Raw genomic sequence first — 13,482 nt, forward strand, 5'->3', positions numbered from 1 at the left:
ATATTTCTAGTATATGTATTGAGTCAAATGATATTTATCGTTCTAATTCAATTAATTGAATACCGATATAAGGCAAATACCCAATATTAATTAGTTGGGTAATCTTTGTCGAGTATTAGTTAATTATCTGATTATATTTGTTTGTTTCAGCCGAAGTTTTTCTTTAGTTTATTTTGTGTAAACATTATTTATACTGATACAGGCATTTCGCTACGTTTAAAGAAGCCATGCATTTGTCGGTAAGGAAATATTTTTTTTTATCTCACGAATTTAATGACAAATTGAATTATTATTATATTTTTCCTGAACAATGTGGAGAAAATATAAATGTTGAATTCAGTACTAAAATCGTAATGCAGATATATACATACAATTAAATAAAAAAAATGATTTATCTATTTTGATGACTATTACAATAATTGGTAAATTGTTACACATAAATATTTATCGTTACTGAATGGAACGATTACTCATACTACAATTGTTACATAGCAATTGTTATTCTAGAATATCAGTATAATATTACAAAATACTTACTATATTAAAATTATAAATTCGAAAGTTTACATGTGATAATGACACACGAGATAGATATTTATAATTTGAAATATCTTTTGAATTTTTTTATATCATTAAAAAGAAGCAGTGGATGTCGGGCTGCGTGACATATTTCGCTTAATAAATAAGTGGACATGCCCCACGTGCCCGCCGGTTGGGACCCCTCGGTCCGTGTCCGGTGTCTGCGCGTCACTTCGCTATCACTTGATTTATATTTTCGATAACATTCACGCGCTTTATTATTCGTGTACGAATATTTTAACAGGCAAAGTGACATATTTTATTACTATTCATCATAAATCATTATTCATTTACATAAGAATTATTAACATGAAGTCCTTAAATATGTTAAAAATATGAATTAAAAATAGTTACTGTTTAAATATTAACATTAAAAAGTGTTATTTACAAAATATTATTAAATTCATGATTTATTATTATAATTATAAATTATCGTGGTGTTTTATTATTGTAAGTTATGATACAAACATATTACACACATTTAAGAATTGCTATAACGATATGATACATTCGACTACCGCAGTACATTTAAATTAACACAATTTTAGTCGTTTCGTTTATAAATCTCTTGTTAATTGCTAGCTTTCAAACGTTGTTAAACGTCAAAATATAAATCATACAACAGTTACAGAGAAAACATTATTCCCTGTGATTGGGTTACAAGAAAATCTTATCATATGATCAATTAATAAACAGACAAGGTGGTCCGACCGTAAATAATTAAAGACAGATCGGTATTTCTAAATTAATGGTTTTCGTTGAGTTAAACATACTGCGGCTCATATTTATTTGCATTTGACTTCGACTGAGAATTCTGTGGTGAGATGGGCGGGCGGGGACCCGTCAGATAGCGGGGTCACGTTCCGAGATAAAACGCGAGATAACGCGGACATCTTCACTATACGATTGTCTTTACGCGGTTCTGAGACTTATTATTAAAAGGGTGCATTCACTGCCTTTTGATAATTGTCACTGTAAGTTCTTTACCAAAGAACAACCTCTTGTTAACTTATTAAATCTAAAGAGTCGGCAAAACTAAACAACTTGCTATGTGTTATAAATGTATTATTGTGGTCCTAATATGTAGTTTTATTGTCAGCATATGGCACTCCATTGAAATACGTTTTTATGCATAAATAAATAATTCTCGTGCTTAATAATTTTCATACAAAAAAAAGAAAAGAATATAAAAAAAATTGTGGTTGTAAAATGTGATAAGAATATTCTAAATTTATTAATAAATATTTATGATAGTTATAAATAGTTATTTCTTATCTAAACACGCTACATGGATTTTTATTCACTGACACGACATCAATAAAAGCCAAAACCGTGTAGGCCCACGGTGCCGTAATCCACACCAAGATATTACAGTATAATAAGCCGATTTATCATATTGTATTATCAAAACAGGTATGTATAAAGAAATAAGCGATGGTTTTCTCGTTGACACTGAAATGCAAGGAATTATGAATTATCTTAACCCCGAGGTCAATGATTTAATATAAAAAGGAATAGTCTTCGATGTAAGATAATACAACGCTGACATTTAAATCTCACTTCCAGTTTTTAAGCGCCGAAGGTGTAACGAACGTGTTAATTATGTTGTCATTGGTTCATCCGCAGTAATAAATAGTTTGTAATGAGGAATAATAACTTATTAATTAAAAGAGATTAATCAAACACTATCATAAGTAAATAAAGTATTTTCTTTTCTTGTTTTGCCACATTAAATTGTTCAGCATTAAAAAATAACAGCAGTAAAAAACAGCAGTAAAAATGTAAATTTTTACCTTAGCTAAAGCCACGTTTACAGACTACGTGCAGCAGATACAACGCTTTTTTTTTTAATGTACTAATGTAAACGTTGCTTAAGGTTGAATATTGGAATAAAAAATATTTTTGCATTTGCTTTTAAACATAATGATACTAAAATCGTCTTTATAAATATTTATTTACCATAAATACATATGCCGTGTATAATCTGTAATTTATATCAAAATGTTTAAGTCCGAGAAATGATAATTGAATCATTATTAGCTAGTTCGACCGCCTTGTGATCGTCGCTGAACATGGTTTATAGCTCCATCTTCCGATAATTTATTAATGGGTTAGACTGTTATTAATAGTTTTAAAAAACATTTAATTATATGGACATAAAATTTGCCCTTTTTTACACTTTGTGATTTATAACGCAATTTTGTTTAAACGCGTCCAGCTCTATATCGAATTACACTAAAAAGTATACAACAAAACCATAGTAATAAACTACATAGTGATGGCAATTTTGTAACTAATTAAATAATTTACTAGTATAATAAAAATATATATTGAACTTAAATTACATTATAAAGTAAAAATTACAGCGGAAAGACAAAAGAGAGCGGTAACATAGACAACAATATTAGGGGGATGGGGGTCATCGCAAGCCTGTCTATGTAGGTACCTTACTAATAATAAATTCTTCCGCCAAAGAGCAATACTTTGAATTGTCATGTTTCGGTTATACGTGTGAGTGAGCCAGTGTCGCTTGTCGGTGGATCATTGGTTATGTAAGAAATGGGTAAAATTTCACACGGCAACAATGTCTTTGAGCTACAGTGATCACTTACCTTCAAGTAGGGCCCATTCGAACGACTTTATTTAAATATGTGATTATTTTTTTTGAAAAGAATTAATATTTTACAATATTTAAACTTAAAATAAGTCAAGTATTTAAAATGTACATATATGTAAATATTTTCCTTATAACATATACCTATAGTCAAAACCGGGGTAAAAAATTTTGTTAGAAAAAATTATATCCTGTTTCAATAATCTAACATATAATAAAAAATATAATAAAAAGTTTGAATAAGTTTTTAGTTTAAAAAAACCGTCACACAAATAACCAGTATTATTATAAAATTCGTTTAGTATTCATTTAAAATTTACATTTGCAAATGTTGGTGGTAAGCTGATTAGTGTGGTTTTGCTCCAACTCGGAAACATTATAATTATATTATAAACTTGTAAATCCGGGGCATTATAACACATGTCATTACTTAGTCTACAAAATCATTATTTCTGTAAAAGCAAGTTCAGAAAAAAGCTTTTAAGGACGTCATCACAGTTGGATGGCTTAAAATTACCTACATAAACACCTTTTATCAGACAGATTAGTCTTACCGTTAAGCTTCGATTAAAAAACAATCCAGTTTCTTACACACGATAATGAGTAGCAAGAATTTGTTTTGTTTAAAATTCAAGAACATTTTTAATATGGAAAGTGCTCACCACCGCCCATAGATACTGGCGCTGTAAGAAATATTAACCATTCCTTAAATACCTAATGAGCCACCAGCCTAGAGGGCTAAGATGTTATACTTGTTCCTGCATTTACACTAAGTCACCCTTAAAACCAGAACACAGCAATACTAAGTAATGACTTTTGGCGGTGGAATTACCTGTGTAGCTGTTCAAGCGGGCTTGCACAAAGTAAATTAATTTTTTTATTAGGTTATTAGAAATCGTATTTTAGTCTGTCAAATGTAAGCTATTAAGATCTGTTATATAAGCTATGAGAATAAAACCAATACATAAAACATGTTTTTTCTATGATCCAATATGTCGATCAATCACGTAATAATATAGGATTGTAGAAAGGCAGTCTTACCGTATATGGGTACCTTAACGCGACGCGACAAAAAATTACAGCTGGCATAAACCCAACGCTTACAAACATGGCATTATAGTTAGACATTATGCCAATGACCTTACAACTTTAGAAGTGTGTTTAATATTAAATCAGATAAGCACGAGGAAATAAAGAACGAGTGATTATTTTGAACCTGTTAAAAACACAATGTATTATTGTTATTTATTTCCATAGAAACTTTTTAAATTACAGGTTGTAAGTAAATATACACATTCAAAATACCTAATCTAAAAATGTAACAATTTTCTAAAAGTTCACATGAACAATCATATTGTGTAATGTTGAAAGGCTCCAGAATTTTATTAAAAGTATGTAAGGAAGTGAAATCGAAAAAATCACGTCCGTAAAGACAAAGTCTTGTTATTTACTCGTAAAAAATAATGTTACTTTACAATCCAAATGTGGCAACTTTAAGACTATAAATTTATTTACATTCAAAGAGCACCGCAAACAGATCGCATCACGCGCTGCAAGTTAGTGGTCAATAAATAATTCTAAATCGTGCTTTGACTGCACTCAATGATAATAATACTCGTAGTTAGCAACGCTGACCCATGATATTATATTTCGGTTTTGCTAGCTTTCGTTACCGCGTCCTACGCTTTCATAGACCTCTAAGAAAGTTTGACGCTTAAGATCATCGCATTGACCCGAATTGTGTAGCAGTATTTTTGAAAATTTTAATGACACTGTATACGAAAAATTTGTAGGCGAAATTCATAAAAAAAGGATAATAATTATCTTAAGATATCTCGTATAAAATAGCCTTTAGATCTGTCTTTCATTACACCTTTGTTCAACGGCTACAACACAAAATATAAAGAAGAATAAAGCACGATTTTAAAGTAGTAATAAAACGTTTTGTAATACTATGAATATATCATTTGCATTAAATGTGAACATTCAAAATTTTATTACAGGCCTCGCTCTATGGACAAAAACATTCTCGTTACAACACCGAGGCGTATGTTGAAGCAATTGATTCGATTCTTATCAAATATATACTGTTTGACTCTGAAGAAATACATGAGCGATTATAACATAAGAAATACTGAACGAGCAGTCAATGTGTAACATAAATTTAATATCCATAAAGCATATTTATTTTATTTTATATATATTTGGTCGTTCTGTTATTAATATTATTATAAATGTGAGAGATTCTATTTGGATGTTACTCAACCACACTCGAATGGCTAGAATTATTTAAAAATGTAGGCTACGTTAATCTGATAATGCAACCATAGAGCAAATGCTCTACATCTTTCGTACCCATATTTTTAAGTATTTAGAAAAAGTAGTACTGCGTCACCAATAAAAAGAAAATCAAGTATTTGTAGGTAATTATTATTATTAAAATTCTTTATTGAACACTATAGGTGTACTGTTCAATATTTTTTTAATTATTAGTTACGCAACGGATGAGAAAGATTATGGCTGAACGGATTAAGTTGTTTACAGATTACTAACTATTGCCGAGTCTACGAAGTCGTTAGCGTAGAGGAAATATATACATATTTTTAAATCAATATTTATGCTTTAATTAGCTTAAAATAATCCTACACAGCCCTTATTAAAAAGTCGTATCTGTTAGTAAATTTTGCGTAATACACGAAGCCAATTACGGTATTACTTATTTTAAGTAACAAAAATATATAAATATTATTAATATCAGCAGCTAAGTATTAAATCAATTGTATATTATTCATCAAATTATCGCCATCAAATTATGATCGACGGTTAGTTTTCCTAGGCGTCAAGGGCGATTGGTAAATTATAGACTATATATAAATGATTTGTATGTATGAAAAGAAAAAAACCGGTAATAAAATAAAAAACTTTTCAAACAGATTTTATTTTCGGAAAAAACAATTTTTTATACGTTCAAATGTTTATATGTCCAAAGTTTATTCGTGGGGAATTGGATTGGCGAGGAAAAAAATGCTTCTTTTTTTAGTCGTCTGTGCACGCATCCCGTGGCACGTGGATTTTGTCAAAATTTATTGAAATAGGTAAACAAACACAATACTTTTGTATGTTAATATAGGTCCTAGTTTTTTTTATCAAGGCAAATGAAGGCATCATTGTAATATTATAAAGAGCGAAGCTTTGTTTATTTGTATTTCCGAAATTCCATTCATTGCTGCATTCATATTAATTTGGTTAAATCAATTGACGAGTAGTATGAATCAGTAGTTTTAGATATATTATAAGATATACGATTACAGCACTTATATATTATATTACTATATTTGATAATATGTCATTTTAAAAAATATAACTAAATCATACACTAATTTCTGAATATTTCACGGGTAGCTAGTAATACATCATTTTCATTTTCAATTGTATCAATAATTTTCCTTCAATTAAAAGATTCAAAATCCAACATAATAAGTACTTAAATATAATTCTTGTACGATATTGATTTATTTTTCATTTTGTAAGTAGGTTAAATACTTATTTGCATTAATAAATAGAAGGGGAAACCCGTAACTGAGGAAATAAGAAACAATAATAAAGATTTAATATTATTAGTGTTTCTTTGATTCGTGTTAATTGAATTACGGATGCGATTAAACTGTTTAACACCCAGACAGTGTTTGAATTTTAAGTAGACTTTGAATTATTTCCCGTATTAACGCTAATCAAATACCCACATAGATCCCACACTTTAAATAAACCGTGTTACTCTTTGTATTTCAAACTGGTTTTGTTTTGCAAATTTGCTAACGTTAAAACTTCTTTCCGTAAATAAAAAAATGGGAAAGCTTAAAACTCGTATTATTTTGGTTTCACACAGTTTCTTAATGATCTGTCAATATTTATATTTTAGTAGACTTAAATATTTAATGTATATTCTAATTATTGGAATATACATTGAACATTTACACAATAATTATTATTGGTAAATATTATTAGTAAATAATCGTTAAACGTAATTTGGTAACTAACATTTTCTAAATGTTATACCTCAGTAATCAACTTGGTAGGTATATTTTACGTAATATTTGAAATGTTTTTTTTTAAAAAGTGGAAAAGGCAACGATAAAACATTTTTAATATTCTATTGAATAGTTATTTAAAAAAAAACACGATCTAGCTTGTGATGTATTTTATCTTAGGTATAATAAAATACCTACTTATTTATTTATATTTATAGTATTATGTTGGCACAAAAAAAAATCCTTGTAATTTGTATAAAATAATATAGAACCTATATTATATACAATGTTTCATCATTCGTAATTTTTTTGTAGATACGTATGCACAAAAATTTTTTTTTTTCCATATATCGTCAATAATAAGTATAGCAACTTGAAATGAAATTTGTTGTATATGTTTATAAAGTATGTACGATAGAATACAACGGGCAATTTCGGTGTTCCTGTCTTCGATATTTAAAAATAAATATTTAATATTTATATATTATCTTCATAAAACAGACAAACATATTTTGTTTATGTATTCAACTAATCATTATCATTGTTCCTATTTTCCTTGACAACAATTGCACTAAACGGTACGCTATCATTCTTACTTATGTCTATAAACATTTAATAAATGCTAAGAATGAGAATGACTAACGGAGGTTCCAATAAATCATTAAATATATACAAGTTCAAGTATACAGTTCGAGTCTATACTCGAAATTATAAATTGACGGCTGGAAACGAATATTAAGTTTATTTAACTATTCACGTAGATATGTAGAATATACGTATGTTTTGTTTATTTATTTATTTATTTATAATGTATTACAAGACTGCCAATTTTTTGCCACCTAATGGTAAATAATCCCCATCGCCCATGGATATTGGCACTATGAGAAATATAAAGCATGCCTCACATCGACAATCCATCTTCCAAAAACTTTAAAAACTAAGAAGTTATATCTCTAGTGCCTGTAATTACACTGCCACAGTCACTTTTTAAATCGTTGTACGGAAATACTAAGTACTGCTATGTAGATTAAGTGATGACCGGTGGTATCAATCGAAAGACTTTCAATAAGTTCTACCATCAATAGTCGACTAGAGAAGACTTTAAAAAATAATTACGAAAGTATATTAACTTTTAAACATTATTGTAAAAGCATAATAAGATCATATTAAATTTTAGTTTTTCTCAGGATCGCTTTAAAATAGCAATAACTGTAATATAATTAATATATTACTTAACTAATTATATTAGGCAATATTTAAGATTATAAATTAAGATTACATTTTATAAGTAAATTTTAATTCAAAGTAAAGATTTCTTATAAAATTTAAATTAAGGTATAAAATACGTATTTTCCTGTATTTACTTTAAAATAAAAAAAAAATCAGTATTAGTTTGTATTACGGTTCAATTGCTAGCCTGATGGTAGACACTAGCAATTTAATTTATACAAATCATTTTTAAGCTTTATAGAATCTAATATGTTCCATATCACGTTCGGTATCAATACACTTAACCAATCAATTTTAACACAGTAATACAAAATATTGCTGTTTGGTGGTGAGTCGGTGGTCGGTACCCAAGTACCGTAGACCTATTGTCGGCAGAGTTTAAACTATTTTAGACATATATTGTCAAGTGCTATTAGCAGTTCAACTACAATTTTTACCCGTAATAGAGTTAATTTAGCCCATTTAATAAATTTCATAAATGACAAATGTAATAAAAACCGTTTTCGCATTTAACCACGATAACACAACAGGCGCAGTTAAAATCATAAGTATAATAATATTTTAATGCTAAGATATTAAAGAAGTTTTGTTTGATTCATTAATTTTTAGTATCTCTAAAATGTTCTACATATAATGTAGATTGTATATTTTTTAAATAAAATAGACGTACGAGACAATGGGCCACGTGATGGTCACCATCATCCTTAGATATACCAATACGGCACCAACCTTGGAAACTACGATTTTAAGTCACTTGTCTCTGAGTGCCAGTACTTGTTATGTTGCCATATTAACTCAACATCACTTGACAACGTTACTTGTGTTAATGTTACTTCATAAATATTCTTAAAATTAAGAAAAATAACTTCATTTGCATAAATAATTTTAATTTAAATCACTGATTATATTTTGTCTTAGCAGAAGATAAAAATGTAACAGTGTACGTTGAGTATTTACATGTATGTACGTACCTATGATTATTATCATTAGGAAAGATGTGTAGCTATATATATTGTGCATCCGTCATAACGTCACTGTACATATATGAATATTATTTATGTACATATATTTTTTATACGTAGATTCCTTCCTTGTGTTGAATATATTTTGCATTACTGAATGTTTCTTAAGATTCAATACGTTATTAAATAGTTTATTTATTTTTTACAGATAGCTTTTATAAACCGAAGCAATCTGCTACTACAACCAGCACTATCACTACAATGTATGACAAAATGGTCTTATTTGTATATTTTTTACAGATAACTGATTTAAAAACAAAAATACTCTATTTTTGTTTTGTTGAGAAAAGAAAATCATAGAGTATTTTTGCCTATATTTACATTGATTATAATATAAAGAGGAAAATATTCGTTGGTTTATAATCGATAAGCTCTGAAACTACTAAATGCATTTAAAAAATTTCTTTGACAATTAGAAATCTACTTTATCCAAAAGTGACCTAGGCTATGTTTTATTTCAATAATAATAAGATTCTTATGACAAACTGAATTCCACGTATACATAAGAAAATGATCTACCGATTTATTTCAAAACTTTAAACCTTAGTGCTGTACTCTTTTTAATATAATTATGAAACCAAATAAAAAAGGGGATTCTAAAACGTAATCGCTTCTGAATTGGCCATTTAGTCTACCGTATGTACCTACGTATAAACGAAACGTTTCATGAAGTGCGGGCTAACGAATATTACTTTAAACACAAGCGCCTCAATGCTTTACGGTGGTAATAAGCAACCCATTAGCAAAAGCATTCCCAAGGAGACAGTCGACCGTTAAAATTTGCCAAACACTATTTTATGTTGTGACCCCCTAATGTTGACCCCGAATGAATGAGATATAGAGACACGATGACGTGTTTTTTGTGAGAAAAGGATTTAACATTAAACACAGTTATGTTGGCGTCATTTCAAATTGGAGGATTCTATGGTGTCTTTTATCTTCGGTGGGATGGTTGGTGTAAGTTTACAAAGAATTAACATTATTATCACATAAATATATTGTTTTAAATGCAATTTAAATAATAATGATCAACCCTATTTTATATATTTAAACGTACTCTACATTTTAAAATAGTAATTTTATATGTATATTGTCTATGTAATATCTTGATTCGTTTTGTAATACTTGTATCAGTATTTCATTTATATAATACTAATAATTGAGGTCAATCAAATAGAGTTTTGCACATACAGTGAAATTTTAATTATAAAAATGTTTAAATAAGCATTCTATGACTCTATCGAACATTATAAACATATAATATTTCGTTTATCTATTTCATTCTATTTAAATAAATATAAATACTCATAATAAATACCTTTAAAAGAGTTATAAATTGAAATCTTATACGTTATGAGGGACCGGATGCAATAGTTTTCCGACTTTTCACTGAACTTACCCTTCGCTTTCTATTCGGCCTTTCCGTAGATTGTACTTGATGTTTTTTCTTCATTTTTACACTTGTGATTTTTTTTAAGTAAAACACATTGCAACACTTCGTTATAATTATCAAGTCATTTGATTTTCACTACTTGTCTTGAACTAATACGTTTGTTCTCTAAAAGTAGTAGTTTAACGTAACACTTGTCCAAAAACAACGAAAGTATAATAAGGATGAATTGAATCTGAAACTCTTGCAAGCACTTCACAATCACTATACTTTGTAGCTTTACGAATCCAGAAAATGAATCGCAGATGCATATTACGTCCGAATAATTAATTCCTTTTAACACGCGTTTTCGCTGAAAAAGTTTGCGTACGCGGCGTAGTTCGTAGAGCGGGAAGCGTGAGGCGTCTCGCTGTAGTCCCACGCCGTTTCGGAGTGGGCATCCTTCGGCGCTACTCCCGCCTCCGGGCACTACGCGCCACCGCGTCCCGCCGCACACCTCCCGCCTACTCCGAATTATTCAAATAGATCACTTTATTTACCCTTCACATCCTAATTGCTCTTCACAAATACGTTGGCTTGTTGATAGATTAAGATTACTTTGATTTTTTTTGCAATTAATTAAGCTAATAAACTAATTTTTCATTCATAAATATTTGTATTAATTCTTGAAAAGTCTATGATAACTATAAATACAATTTATTTTAAAAATATATGCTTTCAAATGTTTTATTTTTTACTTTAATTGTATTCAGATAACTTTAATCGTGTTATACAAAATAATAAACATTATTAAATTATTTTTGTCTCTATATTTAAAATATGTTTCGCAAATACTGTCACCATTTTAGTTAAGAGATAAATTCAATTCCTTATTTCGAGCGCATCTCTCGCAATTCAAAGTCAAAGTCAAAAATCTTTATTCAATATAGAAGTTTTTACACTTGCTTATTGATTGTCAAAAATCTACCACCGGTTCGGAATTTAGCACCTCAGACCTGAGAAGAACCGGCGAAAGAAACTTTTTTTTTTTTACCCATTTTCCATGTACAATGATAATTATATTTTAGTTATTTGAAACAGCCTGGAGGCGATCATTTCATTCCCAAGGTGTGCAGTCAACTAAAAAGTCATAAGTGTTGTAATATCCTTTAGCACACAAACGCTCTTTAACGATTCTTTTGAATTTTATAATTGAATAATTTTGAACGTTTTCTGGGATCCTGTTGTAAAAACGTATACATTGCCCCAAAAAAGAGTTACTAACCCTGTGTAATCGGGTACTTGGAGTAACCAGTTTATTCTTGTTCCTAGTCCTAATAGAATGTACGTCACAGTTTCTGGGAAAATCGTTTATGTTTTTGCGTACATACATAACATTATCAAAAACAAATTGAGAAGCAGCAGTCATTATTTTAATTTCTTTAAATTTACCTCTTAATTGACCTTATAAATTGCACGAATAGCCCTCTTCTGCAGTACAAAAATAGTATTAATGTCAGCTGCATTACCCTAGAGTAGGATGCCATACGACATTATACTGTGGAAATAACTGAAGTACACAAGGCGAGCCGTATCCACATCAGTCAAAAGTCTAATTTTTTTTACCGCATAGGCTGCAGAGCTGAGTCTATTCGCTAATTTATTTATATGGGGGCCCCATTGGAGCTTAGAGTCTATTATCATACCAAGGAACTCTGTTGATTCTAAAACATCTAATGCTTCCCCGTTTAAGCGTACACTCGTTTTGACACATCTTACATTGGGAGTAGTGAATTTAACACATTTAGTCTTTTTACTATTTAACATTAAATTATTAACACTAAACCAATTTACTATTTCAGAGAGAGTATTGTTCACATCGTCATATATTGAAAGACGTCTTTTTATTTTAAAAATTAAAGAAGTATCATCAGCAAACAATACTGTCTCGAGTTTATCACCTAGGAGATGTGGCAGGTCATTTATATAAACAAGGAAGAGAAATGGTCCAAGAATTGATCCTTGAGGGACCCCCACAGTAACTGGAGACCCGGGAGATCTCTTTCCATTTACATCAACCCTCTGAATCCGATTGCTCAGATGCGAAATCAGAAGACTGAGTGCAGTGTCCCTAATTCCATAATGACGTAGCTTCCTGACCAAAGTTTCGTGTTGCACACAATCAAAGGCCTTAGATAAATCACAAAATATCCCTAAGGCATCCTGTGACTCCTCCCAGGCCCTGTAAATATTTTTAACGAGCTCAACACCAGCGTCAGTTGTTGAGCGACCCCTTGTAAATCCAAATTGTTTCTTGTGTAGCAACTTGTTATTGTTAAAATGTACTAGCATTTGATTTAGTAATAACTTTTCAAAGATCTTGCTAAGAGTTGGTAGTACAGAGATGGGCCTATAGTTGTTGGGGTCTGATGTACTACCTGACTTAAATATTGGTAATACTCTACTATGTTTCATGAGGTCAGGAAACACGCCACTAAGGACACATTTATTAAATATAGTGACAAGGTAGGGTGCGATTACATCAATTATTGAATTGACTACCTTGACAGAGATCCCCCACAGATCGGCCGTTTTCTTAATATCTAGTGATCTGATGGAGCTTATTACATCACTTACACT

At 29.8% G+C, this 13,482-nt stretch overlaps 1 protein-coding gene across 2 annotated transcripts in view; it reads right to left on the bottom strand.

Annotated features, from left to right (window-relative positions):
• The window catches only part of LOC113394521 (tyrosine-protein kinase transmembrane receptor Ror-like), a 32,813-nt gene extending 21,501 nt beyond the window's left edge, over positions 1 to 11,312 (bottom strand). For both annotated transcript variants that reach the window (XM_026631864.2, XM_026631863.2), the window contains exon 1: positions 10,873 to 11,312. In XM_026631864.2, the coding sequence (XP_026487649.2) occupies positions 10,873 to 10,926 (54 nt within the window). In that variant the 5' untranslated portion in view covers positions 10,927 to 11,312. The remainder of the gene's footprint in view (positions 1 to 10,872) is intronic.
• Between the last annotated feature and the right edge of the window lie 2,170 nt (positions 11,313 to 13,482).

The sequence above is a fragment of the Vanessa tameamea genome, chromosome 4 (genome assembly GCF_037043105.1).
Source record: "Vanessa tameamea isolate UH-Manoa-2023 chromosome 4, ilVanTame1 primary haplotype, whole genome shotgun sequence".
Taxonomy (NCBI): Eukaryota; Metazoa; Arthropoda; class Insecta; order Lepidoptera; family Nymphalidae; genus Vanessa; species Vanessa tameamea.